Consider the following 18,771-nt stretch of genomic DNA (forward strand, 5'->3'; position numbering starts at 1 on the left):
CTCCTCACGTATTTGATCACCTCTGTTGGGGATAAATTCCACTCAACCCGATTCAAGGAGGAGATAGACATTTAGCAACTACTTCAGGGAAATCAGGTATCAGTTATCTCAGTAAATTGGGATAGGACTCTAATTAGCCTAAGTATAGTTTGATCAGTAGTCCTATCTCTGGTAGAATTGGGATAGGACTTATGGTCCAATCAGATAAGAAGAATGATCAGATCAGAAGTCTAAGAAAATATCATATTAGAAGTCTAATAAAATATCAGAGTCCAATTAGAACTCTGACATCAATTCTAGATCTCGATTAGAACTCTGACAGCAGTTCTAGATCGACAAGGAGCAGGAATTCTAATCCAGCTTTGACTCCACCTCCTTGCCTATAAATAGGCCCATACCCCAGGTATAAACTAAGACTCAGTTTTTATGCACAGAGTATTATTTTCTTACAGAAGCTAATTTAGGCATCGGAGAAGACCCCCGGAAGGGTCCCTTAGTTTTTGTTGTTTTGCAGAATTATTAAGAAGCGTGAAGAACATCAGAAAAACGTGCAGATTCACACTATACCGGAAACTGTACCAACATTTTGGCGCCGTCTGTGGGAACGATTATTCGTTCCTCATAAAAGAAAAAGAAGATCCAGCATGGTGATGAACACACGTTCCGGAAGCCAGACCAACCGAGAGCCCATAGTCCGAATGGAGCCAGTTATTCAAAATAATTTGCAGCCTCCACCGAACCCTCCCCCGGGGGGTGGAGATCAAGATCGCATAGCAGCGCTGGAAGCCCAAATTGAATCCTTAACACAGCGGAATGCCGAGTTGCTGCGCAGGAGGCCAGAACAGCCCAATCCCGAGAGGACCAGGGATGAGCGTGAGGAAGAAGATCACAACAGCAACACTAATCCTCGGAGGGAGGATGATCGCCAAGGAGATCTGAGCAGAGTTATTGCCGAGCTGGAGAGAAGGTGCACGTACATGGATATGGAAAGAAAGGACAAAAGCAGATCCGTAATGGTGGACAAGCTCCTAATGGGTACAGACTCACCCTTCACCAGACGGGTGGCAGACTATCGGCTTCCCGCTAAGTTTAAGGTACCCCAAATTCTAAGTTATGCAGGAGACAGAGATCCCTTGGATCACCTAGACAATTTCCGAGCTCATCTAGACCTTCACGGGACACCCGATGAAGTAGCATGTCAGGCCTTCCCTCTTACTCTTTCGGGGAATGCCCGAGACTGGTTCAGGAAGCTGCCCTCGAATTCCGTTGATCAGTTCAAGGAGTTGTCCAAAATATTCCTAACCGAATTTCTAGCTTTCCGAACAAGGAAGAAGCCTTCGGGATATTTGCTATCATTGCACCAGCAAAGCAACGAAAGTCTTAAGGAGTTCATGGCTCGGTTTAACCGAGAGAAGGTAACAGTCGAAGATCCAACCGAGGATATGGTCTTTGCTGCCATTTATCAAGGAATTCACTCGAGGAGCCTTTGATGAAGAAGTTGGTCCGGAAGCAACCGAGTACCTTGCAGGGCCTCATGGATAAGATAGAAGAATTCATCAATCAAGAAGAAACGCTGAAGTCTATGGCCAGTTCTAGGCCACCCAGAGAGACAGCCCCAAAAAAGAAAATGAAAGAATTCAGGAAAGCTGATGGGGAAAAGCAGAGGCAGGTAAAGAAGTTCAAAGATTACAATTTTACACCTCTCAATGCCGAGATATCAGAAGTCCTTATGGAGATAAAAAGAGATCCAGCGTTCCGGGAACCACAAAAGATACCAGGTAATTCTCCTTACAGGAATGCAGGCAAATATTGTGATTTTCATAAACAAGCAGGTCATTACACCGAGGGATACGTAACCCTAAGGTTGTTAATAGAATAATTCATAAAGAATGGCAAGCTGGTTCGGTTCTTGGGAGAAAAACGGAACCAGCAAGGAAATAACAGCCTTAGAATCATCAGGATTATCAGCCCCGAGATCAGCAGCCATGGGATTACTATCCCCGAGACCGTCCTCAACTAGGAGAGAGGCATCAAAAGAATGATCCCCGAGATGACATAGAAAGAAGAGAAAACCGAGGAAGCAGAAGCCCTAGGCATAGAGAGCCGAGGCAACAGCAGTATCTGCCCATGATCCCATAAAAAGGACTCTCGGGAATTTCAGGCTTGCTTTTATTTTTTAGCATTTATATTTGCAAAGAACTAGACTTTTATTTTTAATTCAGACTAGACAGAAAATTCCCCAGATTTTGGGAATAAGTATTTTCAGAATAAATGAATAAAGCTGACTTAAGCATCGGAGTGTTCCCGGTCTAGGGACCAGGAACCCGTTGATATCGCTTATTTTGTAGGTAAAGCCTCTCGGATCAGTCCTAACCGAGAGCAAGAAGCTAAGCCTCTCGGATCAGTCCTAGCCGAGTGCAAGAAGAAACTCTCGGATCAGTCCTAGCCGAGAGTCTCGGATCAGTTTCAAGAAGAAAACTCTCGGATCAGTCCTAGTCGAGAGTCTCGGATCAGTCCTAGCCGAGTGCAAGAAGAAATCTCTCGGATCAGTCCTAGCCGAGAGTCTCGGATCAGTCCTAGCCGAGTATAAGAAGAAACTTCTCGGACCAGTCCTAGCCGAGAAAGAGCCTCTCGGATCAGTCCTAGCCGAGAGCAAGAAAAAACTTCTCGAATCAGTCCTAGCTGAGAAGGAGTCTCTTGGATCAGTCCTAGCCGAGAGCAAGAAGAAACTTCTCAGATCAGTCCTAGCCGAGAAGGAGCCTCTCGGATCAGTCCTAGCCGAGAGCAAGAAGAAACTTCTCAGACCAATCCAAGAAGGAGCCTCTCAGATCAATCCTAGCCGAGAGCAAGAAAAAACTTATTGGATCAGTCCTAGCCGAGAAGGAGCCTCTCGGATTAGTCCTAGCCGAGAGCAAGAAGAAACTTCTCGGATCAGTCCTAGCCGAGAAGGAGCCTTTCGGATCAGTCCTAGCCGAGAGCAAGAAAAAACTTCTCGGATCAGTCCTAGCCGAGAGCAAGAAGAAAAACTCTCGGATCAGTCCTAGCTGAGAGTCTCGGATCAGTCCTTGCCGAGAGTCTCGGATCAGTCCAAGCAACAAGAAAGCATTCTCGGATCAATCATTGCCGAGAGAAAGAAATAAAGAGAGCCAGGGGGGTCGGATTTAACCCTAGGGTTTTGCAGGTTTTTCAAGAGACAGGGAGAAAACCTTAAGGAAAAACAAGAAGGTAATTGGGGGTAAGATTTAATCCTCAAGTTTTGCAGGTTAGCAGGTTTTCAGAAAGAGACAAAGCTCGGGTTTCCTTAGACATGGAATTTCCATTATTCAAGCAAGCTTCGAATAAGGGAATTGGGGGTAACTGTTGGGGATAAATTCCACTCAACCCGATCCAAGGAGGAGATAGACATTTAGCAACTACTTCAGGGAAATCAGGTATCAGTTATCTCAGTAAATTGGGATAAGACTCTAATTAGCCCAAGTATAGTTTGATCAGTAGACCTATCTTTGGTAGAATTGGGATAGGACTTATGGTCCAATCAAATAAGAATAATGATCAAATCAGAAGTCTAAGAAGATATCAGATTAGAAGTCTAATAAAAGATCAGAGTCCAATTAGAACTCTGACATCAATTCTAGATCTCGATTAGAACTCTGACAGCAGTTCTAAATCTACAAGGAGCAGGAATTCTAATCCAGCTTTGACTCCACCTCCTTGCCTATAAATAGGCCCATACCCCAAGTATAAACTAAGACTCAGTTTTTATGCACAGAGTATTATTTTCTTACAGAAGCTAATTTAGGCATCGGAGAGGACCCCCGGAGGGGTCCCTTAGTTTTTGTTGTTTTGCAGAATTATTAAAAAGCGTGAAGAACATCAGAAGAACGTGCAGATTCACACCATACCGGAAACTGTACCAACAACCTCCAACAAGTCACCATGTTGGCCGATCTTTTGAGAGTACAATCCTTACCAATTTCCTCTAGTAGACTTTCGTTATGTTGTGTGCAGTTACAACACACCTTTAGCTTGAATCTTTAGTTCAAGAGTTTTACACAAACAAGTTGTAAGTATTATGTTTTTACCTATATGTTTTTGTTTATATGGTTTATAAATATTCATTATTGGTATTTACTATACCTATAAATGCAAGAAATTCCAAAAGCATCTAAGCTTCGCACCGCAGGTTTGGCTCACGCTATGAAGCTGGAAATATTGTTTAGAGATATAACTGCCACTAGGAAGGGATCTTGGACACCATATGTAGGGTTGGTTCTTAATGATATTGATCCCACAATTGGTGTAGATGCAATGCTTGATGAAGATGACAATGCTCTTTTACAAGGTTTATGTGGTTTGGATGAAGAATAAAATCTCAATACACATGGCATTGATGATATTGATTTGGATATAAAGACTCTAAATATCTTTCGGAGGCACCTACTTTAACGTGCCCTCTTTAATTAAGAGGTTAAGAGTTGTGCTTAACATATGTTCTAACTCAAAACCAAAATAAGGTCATTTTTATGCAGTGAAACTACTTGATGTCCAGCAATAAATCTTTTCGTAGCGGAACAAGGAAAGAAAATATAAATTTACGATTGAAATCACAGAATTACTTCAGCAAATCGAAACATGGAGGGCAGACATTTAGTACAAACTTGAACTTCATGGTATTAAGTAGTACATAAGCTTGAATACTGTTACCCCCAAGTATATCCTTTTTAATTTCTCAAGAATTAATTTATATGAATTTTTGTTTGAGAATTTCTAACAGTGAAAAGTCTTCGTGGAACAAGAATTTGTTTAGTAGAAGGGGAATCGACTATGTTTAATTCAAAGTGAAACATATCTTCAATTGTTTATTGACAACATGACTGAAAACATTATTACATAGAAAACCCTGACACACATTCACCGACTCTAGACAGACAAATTAACCCAAGTCTTTCCGAACGAAAAACAAACTGAAACAAAGCAAGACATGCATTTATACTTCAAGAGGTGGTGGTGGAGCAGCAAGAACAGATGCTGCATCACAATAGCCTCCTAGAATATCGAGTTCCCCAGCGATAAAACCAATGGAAGTGAGCATGGAAGGCCAGCAATTATGGGTAATGACATAAATTGCACGGCAACAGTCTTTGCCAATAGAAGTCTGCTGGTCCTTGAGGAAGAAATTGACAATCTCAGTTGAGCAGGATTTGATCTCCATAAGCGTGTTGAAGCAAGGGAAAAGGCCTTCACTGGCTTCAAGCCTCACTGCAAGCTTGTAATATGCAGCAGGGGTAATGGGAAAATCCCTTGCTGAAGAAGTTATGGCTGTCATTGCCAATAGGCATGCAAGGGGTAGTAACAAAAACACATTTGGGCAAGCCATGGAATTACTAATCTGGTTACAGTAAAACAGAGGAAGAGGGATATCCGGATATGCATGGAAAAGTTGAGGAATTAAGATCCCCTCAAATTCTTTGCCCGAATTTGATAGAATTCGGGCAGGTAGTTGTGAGTAAGCATTTATGAGACCCACCTGACCAAATAAAAGTTGGGCTGCCCAACTGCTTATCCGGTCAGGTGAATCTCATAAATACTTACTCACAACAACTTGCCCGAATTGTATCAAATTCGGGCAAAGAATTTGAGGGGATCCTGATCCAAAGTTGAGAGCTGGGAGTCAAATATATAGCAGGTGATCAGGGGAGAGGAGAGCAGGTGGTCTTTAATTCTGTTAAAACCAAAAAGAGTTGAGGACAGATGATGGGTCTCTGTGAATGTTATTGATCAAACAATATTTCAAGGAATTTATGAAGTTAAAGCTATGAACCCAAGTCTAGTTTTTAATATCATGATTATTGTTAATAAACTTGATTACTCTTTCATCGATCTCAATATGGCAAACATGCACGAAGATCGATGGACCATATATAACAAGTATGAATATTGCATCATTAATTATAATTAATTACCAAATTAATTTCATTTTTTGGTGTGTGTGTGTGTGTCTATATATATATATTCATCTACTTTAACGCTAATCTATTCAAATTTCAATTCCCATACACCTCTTGGCTTTCCCACCTCTATTTACATGAATTCTAAAGACTTGACCAATTGACCCTATAAGGCACACGTGAATATTGTAAAAATTAGGCCTCGCAACAAAATTAAAGATAAATTTCTATCTAATTTTTTGATGTTGAAGATCAAAAGAGAAATTGTTGTGAAATTTAGTATAGATTCAATCGTAAATGAATTTTCGGGATCTAAAAGAATGTTCAATTCCATTTTAATAGGTTATTGAGTTGAAAATTGAAATATATTAAGAAATAATTATTTTGTGTATTTAATTTTATTTATATTTTGTCGACACTTAATTTTCAATCTCAATCCATGTCTCATTCATGCTTTGGCTCTTTTCGATAAGAAATTTACAGATCCTTAGCTTATTGAGTTGTATCTTATACTAATATTATCATATATCTAATGAAAAATATAAAAACTCCTAATTAACGTGTGTGTGATTAATTGTGCAACAAAATATTAAATGTGGAATTTAAAAGAGACAAATATTTTGTTGACGAATTGGAAACTCTTATCAAGAGAAAAATCACTCTGAAACAGTCAAACTCAAGAAATCCACTATTCAGAAGACAAAGCTAGTTACAAGGCAGTATTACTCATGTAACCGGATGTAGTAATCGTATCTCTAACTCTGAAGTAATGCTACATATCATCCTTGTGTCCCCCCAAAATTGATGTGACTCTTAAAATCACCATTGAATTTATAATAGCGGTCTATCATAAATTATATTCAATGATAATTTTAAAAGTCACATCAATTATGGAGGGACAAAAGGTGGACACAATGGTGATATGTAGCATTACTCCTAACTCTGACACGCACCTATACATGAACGATTTCACCAGGCCTCATTTTTTAAGGGATCTTCAATGGACTCCTTTAACTTAGGGTTCCTCCCTAAGTTAGACTTCAATTGATCAAATCACACAACATAAAAACTTTAAGAGAGCTAGCAAATTTAACAATTTCTGCCTAAACACCCTCTCTAGTGCAATGGAGTTTATATGATTCTCCTTCCAAATAAGCAGCCTACGAGCCTTTTTAAATAGGCTTCAGAAATCCTAATTCTATTCAAACTCGGATTTGAATAGGCGGCGGTTCGGACCTGATCTCTGGCGTCTGGACCTGCAACCAAAACTTCGAGTAAACATTGAAGTGCGTCCTGACATGCAACCCTAGCGTCCGAACGGTTGCATAAAAAGCTCTCAACGTTCACGGTCAACGCATTTGGGTCCGGGCCTTCTTGCAGACTTTTGTTCTCTATGGCTCGCATCTGCTAGGCCGTCCGGACTCCTTCCGGACTTGCTGAGCCGTCCGGGCCTTCATAGGACTTTGACTCTCGGTGGCTCACATCCAGACTTTGGCAACCGGGCGTCTAGACGAGCTGTAGGAAAAATCAACTTTCTAAGCTGTAAAGTCTCCAGAATATTTCTTTCAACAGGAAATTGCCTTTTTAGAGATATTCTATGCAGATATCATATCTTGATCAGTTCACTCTATGTTTGGAACTAATATTCTGCAATATTTTTCTGGAAGACTCTGAATTACAGTATCCCTGAAATGAAAGTCCCTGTTATGGAAGAGTTTTTATCAACTAGAATGTAGCTAATAAACCAACATCTAACACTATATGCATTGTAATTTGGCCACATCAGACGATGAAATTTTACTTTATTTGGTTGTATATGTTATCTTCCTTATTTTCTTTGTATCACTCAGAGATACAAGTTTGTCTTCATGAACTAGTTTATTTCTTCTCAAGGTATGGTCGGCTCAAAAGGTCCATCTTAATTCTGCCCTAGCTCCAGTATGGTAAACATTTCGAAAGGAAAAATTAAGGTGAAGAAAAATTAAAAAATTAAAAAGGGCCTAATAAATTAAAATTAAATAGAACAAGGTATCTAAAAGGAAACGGATTCTCTCCAATTCAGTATCCGGTTAGTTATATGTATAGGGATACTTTTATCTTTTTATATTTTTTTGAACAAAAATACCCTTACACTACAATTAACTGAATACTCTCATGTTCAATTGCACCGGAGAGAATCCTAATACGTCTAGAAGACACTTTGATGTGAATGTCTTTCAAATAATCAAAACCATTAACAGTCCTAATTCCCAAGTAACTTAATTGGGGTTGCTTAAATTAAACTGGCTAAATAGATCGATCTACAAGATCGATTTCTCTAACAAAATCCACTTATAATTAATCCAATATATATATATATATATATATATATATATATATATATATATATATATATATATATATATATATATAATCGGTCAGCACAACAATAATTGCATTATTTTAAAATAAAATAAAATTAAAAACAAATGAAGAGCTTATGGAATTTGGTAAAGAAAAATGATCGACCTTTCTTTGCTATGTGGGTCATTGTCTCTAAACTTTTATTTAAAGGGTAAACGTCAAATCCGTCTTTGTGATTGATCTAAATTAGAGAAGCAAATATATATATAAGGTCTTAATCTAGAAGGAAAGGCCGAACAATAAACAAAGGGCATTCACATGCAATGAAAAGCAAAATTGCAAGTTCCGATTTAGACTTCTGCGAAATTATGAAGACTGAATTATATATGAAGTTGTTCTTTTAGTCTGTCAATTATTTTTCTTCAAGACTTCAACAATTTAGATAAATTACTTTTTGAAAACTTTCCTTCCTTAAATTTTTTTAGGAATGTAACCCAACTTTAATAGTGATTAAGCTTTTATATTTAGACTGTTCAATTAAGTTAATTGTTTGTGAAAATATATAGTTTTATATTATGACCCCTTGAACGAAAATCTTGATCAAGTACTCCGCCACTGATCAAGTTGGATGACGGCCGATCAGTCACATAACAGTCTACTAAAAAACATTAGTACCCTTACTTAATTGTGCGGCACAAATTAAAAAGAAAACTACTTTCTATTACACAAAATTACATGCTTTATTTCCAATTAAGGATCTTTTATTTCCCAATGGACTAGAAACATGCATGCATGGAGGACAGGACATGAAACAGAAGACCAAAAGCTTCCCAACCGAAGTGCTTTATTTGAACTGCTCTATCTACTTCGATCATCATCTAAATAGTCCGAGGCGGTAGATGCTTTGGCAGTGAATCGGCAACGACGGACGAAGGCTTGACATGGCTTGTCGCTGCTCCACAGATACGATGCAGCTGTACGTCGCCCTGCCTGGCGAAACCAAGGGAAGCGAGCACGGAAGGCCAGCACCGATTTGCGATGGTGGTGATGGCACGACAGCAGACGGGGCTGAGATTGGCGTGGCCTCTGAGTGGAATAAGAAAAACCTCGTCTGAGCAGAACTGAAACTCCATCAGTGCAAGGAAGCAGTTTATTAGACCTCCTCCACGAGGTTCCGCCCTCGCCGGCACGTTGAATCCTGATTTGACGGCGAGCTCCCTCGTTGCAGTTGCGTTTGCCAAGAGGCATGCCATCACCGCCAGCAAGATGAACGCATTTTTTGTCGCCATTGTTTGTGTGTGTTTGTGTGCTTGTGAGAGAGAGAGAGAGAGAGAGAGAGAAAGAGAGAGGATGAAGAAAATTTGGAGAGTCGGGATATTCCTTTATAGGGTTTCCTGTGATGTGATAAATTATGAAATATGCATGGATTTTGGAAGCAAAAAAGCTGAAAAATGCATGGAGTTTGGGTCTGATGACACGTTAGAAATGAAAGAAGCCAATGGCAATTCTTGTTTTAGATACATATAGCTGTCAGGCATGCAAAGAACAATTTTTACTGGTGAGGAACACATATATGCAGCGTTGCCACGAAAACCAATCAAGGAATTAACGAACGTATGAAAAAGGGTTTTAAATTCAAAAATGCCATTGGTAAGAAGAAGAAGAAGAAGAAGAAAAAACACATATTTTTGGTTTGATCATGATGATAGTTAGCTATCCACTATAATTAGGTAACGTGTAATAACTGACATGTAGAATCCAAATGTCCTAGGGTTATTTGATTGAAACACCCATTCAGAAGGGTCAATGCAAAAACACCAAAGAGTAAGATGAGAAGCCACGTAGAAATAATATTTTATGAAAAACGTAAGGACCAAAGTTATAAGGGTCGGGTATCGAACTACCAGACGTTTTAAAAAAATGATATTGAACTATCAAACGTCTTAAATTAGAGTAAAAGGTTTCTAAACATCTCACTTAAAAGTACTCCGTTAGAATTTGTTGTTAAATCCTGCCAAAATTTTCAAAATACCCTTATGTTTATATTTTTTTAAAAAAAAAAAATTATAAAAATTTTCAAAGATTCAGGCATAAGTATTTTTGCAAATTCCGTTAAATTTTGACCAATACCTAAATTTAAGACGTTTGATATATAGTTCAGTACCCTTTTATCAAAACGGTCGATAGTTCGATGCCATTTTGTGAAGTTATTTCTTCAATTTTGGGGTCACATTCACGGACAAAAACTGAATTTTTACCTAATTCGTGTACAAGGAAGTGCTTTGCACGGTGTCCCAAATATATAGTCGGGACAAAGCTCAAAATTTCCCAATTATAAAAAATAAAAAAAGACAGATAAACACTTACAAAGTCTGAGTTTTATGTGAAAGACAAGGTAAAAGTATGAGTTTTTCCACATAACTTAATCCTAAATTTGCATAGAAATTTGTACTAAAAACGAAAACAAAAACAAGTCTTGCAACGGTAATAATAGAAATTCTACTTAATTTGATGAATGCATAATATTGTCGACAATTACTAGTTTTAAGATTCAAATCACATTTTTATCCATAAAAATGTGTACAAAAACATTTCATCAAATAGATCATATATATTTGATGTCGTTCTACATTAAACTCTCTTTAATTTATGTCTCTAATTTGGAGATTATAGAAACATGTTAGAATTAAATTTAGGATTAAATGCTTTTGACCCCATGTGATAAGGCCTTATATTAAAAGGCCGTTCAGTTTCAAAAAATATTGTAGGTGATACCTACATAAATGGCACTTCTATTCATTTTATGTCCATAAATTTAACGGTACGTAATACAGTAATACATGTCAAATCAATTAAGAACTGTCAAGTAACCCATAATATTTCTCATTAAAAATTTTAAAAAATTCTTTTGTGGCCAGACCTTTAGTTGAATTGTACTTAATTGGATGAGTACAAAGAATTTCTACGTAATAATAGAAATTTTGGCCCAAGGGTGGTTTGAGCCACCTATACCCTTTTTTTTTTAATTCGTTTTTCTAATTTTTTTTAATGTTAAATGATACCAATAAGCCATATGGGACCGGTGTCATGTTCTTAAAGGTATTTAAGTATCTTTTCATTAAATTTATGGACGGAACTATCATTTTAGTATTGGACAAAAATTTGCTACAAATCGGTTTGTAAGAAATTTCTTACAATCCACATATAAGAGTGACATATGTCCTTTAAACATCTGAGAAGCACATGTTTTTTATTAATGCTATTAAAAAAAACATATAAGAAACACATGCTATTAAAACAACATTTGTCTCTCATATATCAAGGGACACATGTCACTCTTATATATAGGTTAGAAGAAATTTCTTACAAACCGATTTGTAAAAAATTTATATCATTTAGTATTTATGCTCAAAACAGGTATCACGTACTATACTTCTTGAAGTCAAGACGACCTTCTGTAAAGTTTGTTTACTGCATATACTAAAAAAGTATTTAATCCTTAATTTTTAAAAAAAAAACAATCACATTACCATAACCTTCAAAAAGAAAACAAATAAATTAAAAAAAAAAAAAAAAAAAAAAAAAAAAAAAAAGAAAAAAAAGAAAAGAAAAGAAAAGAAAAGAAAAGAAAGAAAGAGAGAGAGAGAGAGAAAGAGAAAGAGGGTAAAAGTAAAACAAGGTTAGCGTTTGTATAGAACCTAAAAGAGCCGTTGGATCTGTGGGCTTGATGAAAACAAAAACGACAGCGTCGTTTTTTAGGCCATAAGATTCCCACCGCCGCGCACGACAGCAAAGCAGAAGAGGAAGCGAGAAGAAAAAGATGAGCGCCTCGGATCTGCCACGGAAGGAGGCTAACGTGCTCAGGGGGCACGAGGGCGCAGTTTTAGCGGCGAGGTTCAACAGCGACGGGAACTACTGCCTGAGCTGCGGCAAAGACCGCACCATCCGCCTCTGGAACCCCCACCGTGGGATCCACATCAAGACCTACAAATCCCATGGCCGTGAAGTCCGCGACGTCCACGTCACCCCGTACCACTTCTTCTTCTTCTCTCTCTCTCTCTCTACTCAAATGATTTCAGGTTTTAAGGCTAATAAAATGGGTTATTGTGTTTAGGGACAACTCCAAGATATGTTCTTGTGGTGGTGACCGACAAGTCTTTTACTGGGATGTATCAACAGGTCGTGTAATTCGAAAATTTCGCGGCCATGATAGCGAGGTTTGTTTTTATACTTTATAAATTGAATTGAATTTTTCTTCTATCTCTCCCAATTTGTTGATTTTTTTTATTTTTTTTTTTTTGGGTTTTTGGGCAGGTGAATGCTGTAAAGTTCAATGAGTATTCATCTGTCGTAGTCTCAGCAGGCTATGATCAATCATTGCGTGCTTGGGACTGCAGATCTCACAGCACTGAACCAATTCAGGTTTTTTTTTCTTCTTTTGTTCCTGTCAAGCACTTCTTCATGGGTGCCCTTTATTAGTTTGAACTGGCTTATCTTTCAAGAGCGCTGGTGGGTTTGCAGATCATTAACACATTTTCAGACAGCGTAATGTCAGTTTGTTTAACCAAAACAGAAATTATTGGTGGGAGTGTTGATGGAACTGTTCGGACATTTGATATGCGTATTGGTAGGTATGTAGAATTGTTTTCAGATGTTCAAGACATTATTTGTATTTCTTGCTATTTTTTAGTGAGCAAGATGTGTTATTTTTTCACTTTTCTTTTTCTTTTTCTTTTGTGCTACTACGAACTGGGTCTATTTTAGATTTTATATTTCTTCAATGATGATGTTTTTTCTGCTTGATCACGTAGAGAAATATCCGATAACTTGGGGCAACCAGTCAACTGTATCACATTGTCAAATGATGGTAACTGTGTATTAGCCAGTTGCTTGGATTCTACTTTACGTCTTCTGGACAGGTTAATTCTTCAACTTTTATTGTTATTTTTTATATGTATCTTATCTGCTTTGCCTGCCCTTTTACTGGTTCTTTTTATGGCAGATCTTCTGGTGAACTATTGCAAGAATATAGAGGTCATACTAGTAAGGTTAGCCTGCAGATGCTTAGTTCTTGTTTCTTACACTTGATCACAGGCCTTTGGAAAATATATGTAATCAAGAAATGCAGTCTTCTTTCAATATGATGGTTATTTACCAAAAATGATTGGGTACAAAAACTACATATTTATTGCTATGCTTTCTATGTGTGCGGATAAGCCATGGCCCATTTATTCCCACACTTTTTCGTTGTCAAACCATCTCTTGCCTATGCTTTAAACCTGTGTTAAATCTTTAATGAAATTTTGAGCTACCTAAATTAAATCTGTAATGAGATGTCTAAGTTTGGATTTTCCATCGCTGATGAGCTCTTGTCATTCCTACTGGGTGCTCTCCGATCAGTCTTACAAACTGGATTGCTGCCTTACCAACACTGATGCCCATGTAGCTGGTGGATCTGAGGATGGCTTCATTTACTTCTGGGATTTGGTAGACGCATCTGTGGCTTCAAGTTTCCGAGCTCATTCCTCAGTGGTAAAGTCCTCTTTACTCCCACCCTCCCTTCCCCCCCCCCCCCCCAACCCCCCATATTCCCAAGAAATGCCATTGTTTCTGAATGGTCATGATGCATCCTGTACTTATACTGCTAACATTTTTAAAAAGGTTTCGGCTTCCTCTGATACTCAACTCGTCTATTGATAAGCTTCTTGAAATGTTCTAGAGCCAAAAAGTTTTGGAGTAGATTGTTAATCCCTTGGAGATCCTAGAGAAGACATCAATCTAAGATGTGTTAATAAAGATTGATGTCTAATAACCCAATTTTTATATTCAAAGATTGATATCTTGTATGGTATAGCTATTGTCTCGTCTTTTAGTCATGTTAGCAGTTGAGTTAACTCTCATTGAAACTCTAATTCATTAATATCAACTATATCTTTTATTCATCTGCTAAGCAATTAAGAGATCAGTGGATGAAACTCATAAGCTTAAGCCCCAAGCCACCCCCAAAAGGTGTACTGAACTCCTAGGGTGGTTCGTCTATTGTTTTTTTCTTGTTTAGATATTGAGAAATCATATAGAGTTTTCTTTTCTTTTTTCCTTTAACTCCTGGACCAGTATAAATTAGTGTTGTACGTCAAACACAGATTATGTGTTAACTCTATCTACCACTTTGTCTTGGTACATTTTCTCTGGTTTCCTTCTTATGTGCATCCTTTTACTGGAACTAAAAATTCACTAATGTTGTTGAGGTAGACGCTTTTTTAGAAAATATCTCATGAACTTAAGGGGATCTGTTTGAGTATCTCATAATTTTTAGTTTCTCAACGCTGCATCTTGTTTTTTCGTGTGCAATTAAATTTGAATTCATTATATTTGTTCATTTTAATTTTGTTACTGTTGATAAACTGGGTTTTAGCTGGACCACACCTTATAAAGTGGATATATTGTGGTTTATGATTTGTTCTTGGTCAACCTCCTTGGGTAAAATGCTGCATATTGCAGCTATGTTTTATTACTTCTGCAGAAGGACAATAGTAGATACGTTGAATTGTGGATTGATAAAGAATTTTTATTCATATCTACCATTTTCCTTGAAGAAGATCCTTTTTTCCTGGATCATATATTGATTAAGGGGTTTCATTTTGCAGGTGACAAGTGTGAGTTACCACCCAAAGGACAGCTGCATGGTAACCGCCTCTGTCGATGGCACCATTCGATTATGGAAGACATGAGAACAAAAGCAATGGACCTTCCTTGACAACTTCCACCTGCCGCGATAGTTTTCCAGAAACTTTTTGCCATATTAGAGAGACCTGTTGAAATTCCATTCCAAGCTCCCAACATGCTGAAATCATCTGCCTTAATTGTTAAGAACACTGTTTGGGAGTTCAAATCTGCTAGTGCACTTCACGTCATGGACTGTATTAAATTCAAGTACATGCATTTCTGTATGTAGGCAACATTAGCTTGGAAAAAAGCTTCTGGCATTGGAGACAAGAAATGAGTTCTGTCAAGTTTTAGTTTTATTTTCTTTTTGGATTTTGTAAGTAGAAATATGGCATTTGACAAAAGAAAGAGAATTTAAATACACATATGAAAGAAATGAAGGATAAATATATTTGTCTGCGCAGTATGAGTTTGCTCTGGAGGCTCAGCCACAAAAGAGATTGTTGGTTCAATAACCGGCAGTAGGTCTTTCTGTGGTGTTGGAAGTAGATGTTAGTGTAGAAGGTTGGTCGGGGATGAAAAGCTTTGAAAATAAGGAGTGTGAAAAAAAAACAAAAACAAAAAACTTGTTTTCATCATAGTTCGGCTCTATTGTTTCTCAAAAATGGCTTCCATAAGTTCCATGGTAGATTCAGACACCAGAAGATTTGTTTGGTAAAGTTTTAAAAAGTGCTTTAGGTTTGAAGTTTTGAAAAGTTATTTTAAAAGGGTAAAAGTTGAAAATTGATTTGGTAAAGTTTTGAAGTGTATTTTTTAGAAATTAAGAAATATTTTTATAAAGTGAAAGAAATTAAAAAAAAAAATGTATTCCACTACAGTGGCGGCACCGCCTCCATGGTGGTGGTGATATGGCAGCCCAAGCTGCTAGATCCATCTAGTGGCCACCACACGATGGTGGCCAAAAGGTGTTCGCCGCCTGGCAATAACAACCCCACCTTTTTTAAGTTTTTACATTTATTTTGTGTTTTATTTTTCGAGAAATATTTTGAGTTTTGAGAAGAGTTTTTGTAGTTTGCTTTGAAAAGTATGTTAGTGGTGAGGTCACATCTGAAAATTCGTTTGGTTAATTGGCATTTTAGAAGAGTTTTCAACGTTTAAGAAGCGAAAATAACTTTGTTAAAATTTACCAAACAAACCCTTTATTTTGCATGTGTTATTGACCAAAAGAAAGATGGCACTCACTGGGTTTTGGTCAAAAAGAAACAACGGTTGGTTTTTAGATTAAAGAATGAAAGGTCTCATTTAAATTTTGAAACTTCAAAAAGTGGTATATTCCCATCATTTCGATGTAAATTTACTATTTAGTAAAATAAAATAATTAAATAATTAAATAAATGTTAAAAACTATCGGTTCTATGGGTTAGAAACTTCTTACTTTCGGTCCTATGGGCTGTAACTTGTTCTTTAAATGGAGATATAATCAAGCAAATAACACAAGAAGTGGCTGTAGTTTAGTGGTAAGAATTCCACGTTGTGGCCGTGGAGACCTGGGCTCGAATCCCAGCAGCCACAATATAACCGACCTTAGCTCAGTTGGTAGAGCGGAGGACTGTAGTGGGTGTCGCCCTTAGCCATCCTTAGGTCGCTGGTTCGAATCCGGCAGGTCGGACTTTTTGTTGCTTTTTTTCGAAACAAGGCTCTGTTTGGACCGTATTATAATGAACGAACGCAATGTTGACAGCTGCAGCCCTCTTTCTCGTAGCTTTCAGTCTTTTTAGTCTTGGGCCGCTCAATCAACCAAAACAACGTGCAAGTTGCTTTCCCATAAATAAAATGGAAAAACAAACAGGCCTACAACCCAACTATTACTGTAAACATATGAATAGACATCAAAGAGATCTTCCAAGCAAATATAATATCATATGGCATGGCGATAACCGTCAATAAATTTGTGTTTGGAACTCACAAAGAATTTAATTTTAGGATTATTAAATTACTTTTTAAGATCAACCATTAGATTTAAGATTAATCATTATTAGTTTGATCCAATGGTAAAAATCACATGATTTTTTTTTTTGGTAAAAGCCAAGAGAATTAATAAGAAGTTGAATCTTGTTTTCTTTTTCAGAATTATAATAAATGTATAATAAAATGAAATGCTCAGATTTGATAGATGGTAGATAGGTTTTTATTATTTGCTACAAATACGAGATTTTTTTTTTTTTTTTTTTTTTTTGAACAGATAGCACGTGCTATCATTAATATTGCAAACAGCCCTAGGACTTACAATTTGAAAATAAGGGACAAGATCCCCTATTCTCTAAATCAGAAGGATTTGGTTTAGTAAAACAGCTGCCTACAGGGACGGAGGGAGGGGGGGCTGGCAAGGGTCATGCCCCCCCAAATTTCATTAAAAAAAAAAAAAAAATTTAAGGTGGGAAAAAAAAATCTAAAATATTAAAAAATATAAAGTAAAAATAAAAATTTAGCTTACTTGGCCCCTAACAAAAAAAAAAATTCGGCCATTGGCCCCTGCCCATAAAAACTTCTGGCTCCGTCCCTGGCTGCCTAAGCAAAAATACAAATTTATAAGAATGACATTTGAGCATCTCTTATAATAACGCACACTCTCTAAAGAAATAGGGCTGATCTAGCAATTAGCCAACAGATATTTCCATAAAATTTGAACCAAACACAAACAGACTGTAACCGGAGAAACATGAGAAGAACAAAAAAACACCAAAACAAGTTGCCGTTAGTAGAGAAATGAGGCCAAGATGCCGGACGGCGGCGCGTGTAGGACACGGGCCGTCACCGGTACCACCCAGACGAAGATCCGACGCAGTATAACCAGTTGCCACCGTGCCCGGCCTGAAAAAGGCGAAGCGTGGCCCTCACGCGCACCAAAGAGCAGAACAAATACGAGATATCTTATCACAATGTGGTCGGATTTATTTTTTTTTCTCATTTTCTTAGGAACAAGTTTTTTCAAATAAACCTTTTCCCTTTTATGAGTTAGCAAAAGAAAGAAAGCAAAAAAAATTATTATTAAAAAAGAAAATGAAAAGAAAAAGAAAAAGGAAAATTGTCTCAAAAGTCTTTGAATTTTTCCTCATACAGAGAGAAAGATTCGAGTTTCTAATTTTAACAATTAAAATTTCAAGTTTTACTCCAGTTGATAAATAAGTCCCTCTATCATATTTATCGTCCAGTATTTAACGAAAAACTTGTCACATATCATATTATCCGTGTCATATAAATGAAAAACATGACATGTGTATTCAAATATGTCATGCTAGTAATTACGTCAAAAGAAAAAAGGTGGAGGTCCACCGTACCACCACCCTTCACCTCCACAAAGGGAAGCAGTGAAGGGTGGCTCCGCCCCCACATAGGGGTGATGGGGAAGGAGAGCTCCACCCCATAAAGCGCCTCAGCCCCCCAGCACACCTCTATGATGATGAAGATCAACCCTTAAAGAGCAAGGTGATGGCCATTAGGGTGGCTCCACCCCCACCCAGCCTCATAGAGGTGTCCATTAGAAGAATATGTTATACAATTTTTCTTAACTGCAACTGGCAACCAAAAATGTTATACAAATTTTCTTTTTACTTTTTTTCTTTTTATTTTTTTGTGAAACCATACACCCCTCTCAATGTAACCAGAGCACAAGAAATAACATAACGTCATTAATACTATTTTACTATTCATATTTACATCTTACACCAACCAGGGGTGGAGGCAAGGGGGTCGAGAGGGGTCAAATGACCCCCCCCCCCCCCCCCTCCCCAACACCTCCCAAAAACTTCCATTA

General features: G+C 37.5%; 3 protein-coding genes and 2 non-coding genes across 5 annotated transcripts; 3 read left to right on the forward strand and 2 right to left on the reverse strand.

Moving 5' to 3' along the window:
* Positions 1-4,987: 4,987 nt before the first annotated feature.
* Positions 4,988-5,326, reverse strand: LOC133856754 (egg cell-secreted protein 1.2-like). The gene has a single exon (XM_062291802.1). The coding sequence runs from the start codon at positions 5,324-5,326 to the stop codon at positions 4,988-4,990; it is 339 nt and encodes a 112-aa protein (XP_062147786.1).
* Positions 5,327-9,169: 3,843 nt separating this feature from the next.
* On the reverse strand, positions 9,170-9,580 carry LOC133856755 (egg cell-secreted protein 1.3-like). Its single transcript, XM_062291803.1, has one exon. The coding sequence runs from the start codon at positions 9,578-9,580 to the stop codon at positions 9,170-9,172; it is 411 nt and encodes a 136-aa protein (XP_062147787.1).
* Positions 9,581-12,005: 2,425 nt separating this feature from the next.
* LOC133857364 (uncharacterized) lies at positions 12,006-15,420 on the forward strand. The gene is made up of 8 exons (XM_062292611.1): positions 12,006-12,320; positions 12,406-12,508; positions 12,606-12,713; positions 12,813-12,922; positions 13,103-13,210; positions 13,294-13,339; positions 13,692-13,823; positions 14,939-15,420. The coding sequence occupies exons 1-8, from the start codon at positions 12,112-12,114 to the stop codon at positions 15,020-15,022; spliced, it is 900 nt and encodes a 299-aa protein (XP_062148595.1). The 5' UTR covers positions 12,006-12,111; the 3' UTR covers positions 15,023-15,420.
* Positions 15,421-16,457: 1,037 nt separating this feature from the next.
* On the forward strand, positions 16,458-16,529 carry TRNAH-GUG (transfer RNA histidin (anticodon GUG)). Its single transcript has one exon. It is a non-coding gene; the product is annotated as a tRNA-His (tRNA).
* Positions 16,530-16,535: 6 nt separating this feature from the next.
* TRNAY-GUA (transfer RNA tyrosine (anticodon GUA)) lies at positions 16,536-16,626 on the forward strand. The gene is given in 2 exon segments: positions 16,536-16,572; positions 16,591-16,626. It is a non-coding gene; the product is annotated as a tRNA-Tyr (tRNA).
* Positions 16,627-18,771: the final 2,145 nt, after the last annotated feature.

Source organism: Alnus glutinosa, chromosome 14, assembly GCF_958979055.1.
Source record: "Alnus glutinosa chromosome 14, dhAlnGlut1.1, whole genome shotgun sequence".
In the NCBI taxonomy this organism is placed as follows: Eukaryota; Viridiplantae; Streptophyta; class Magnoliopsida; order Fagales; family Betulaceae; genus Alnus; species Alnus glutinosa.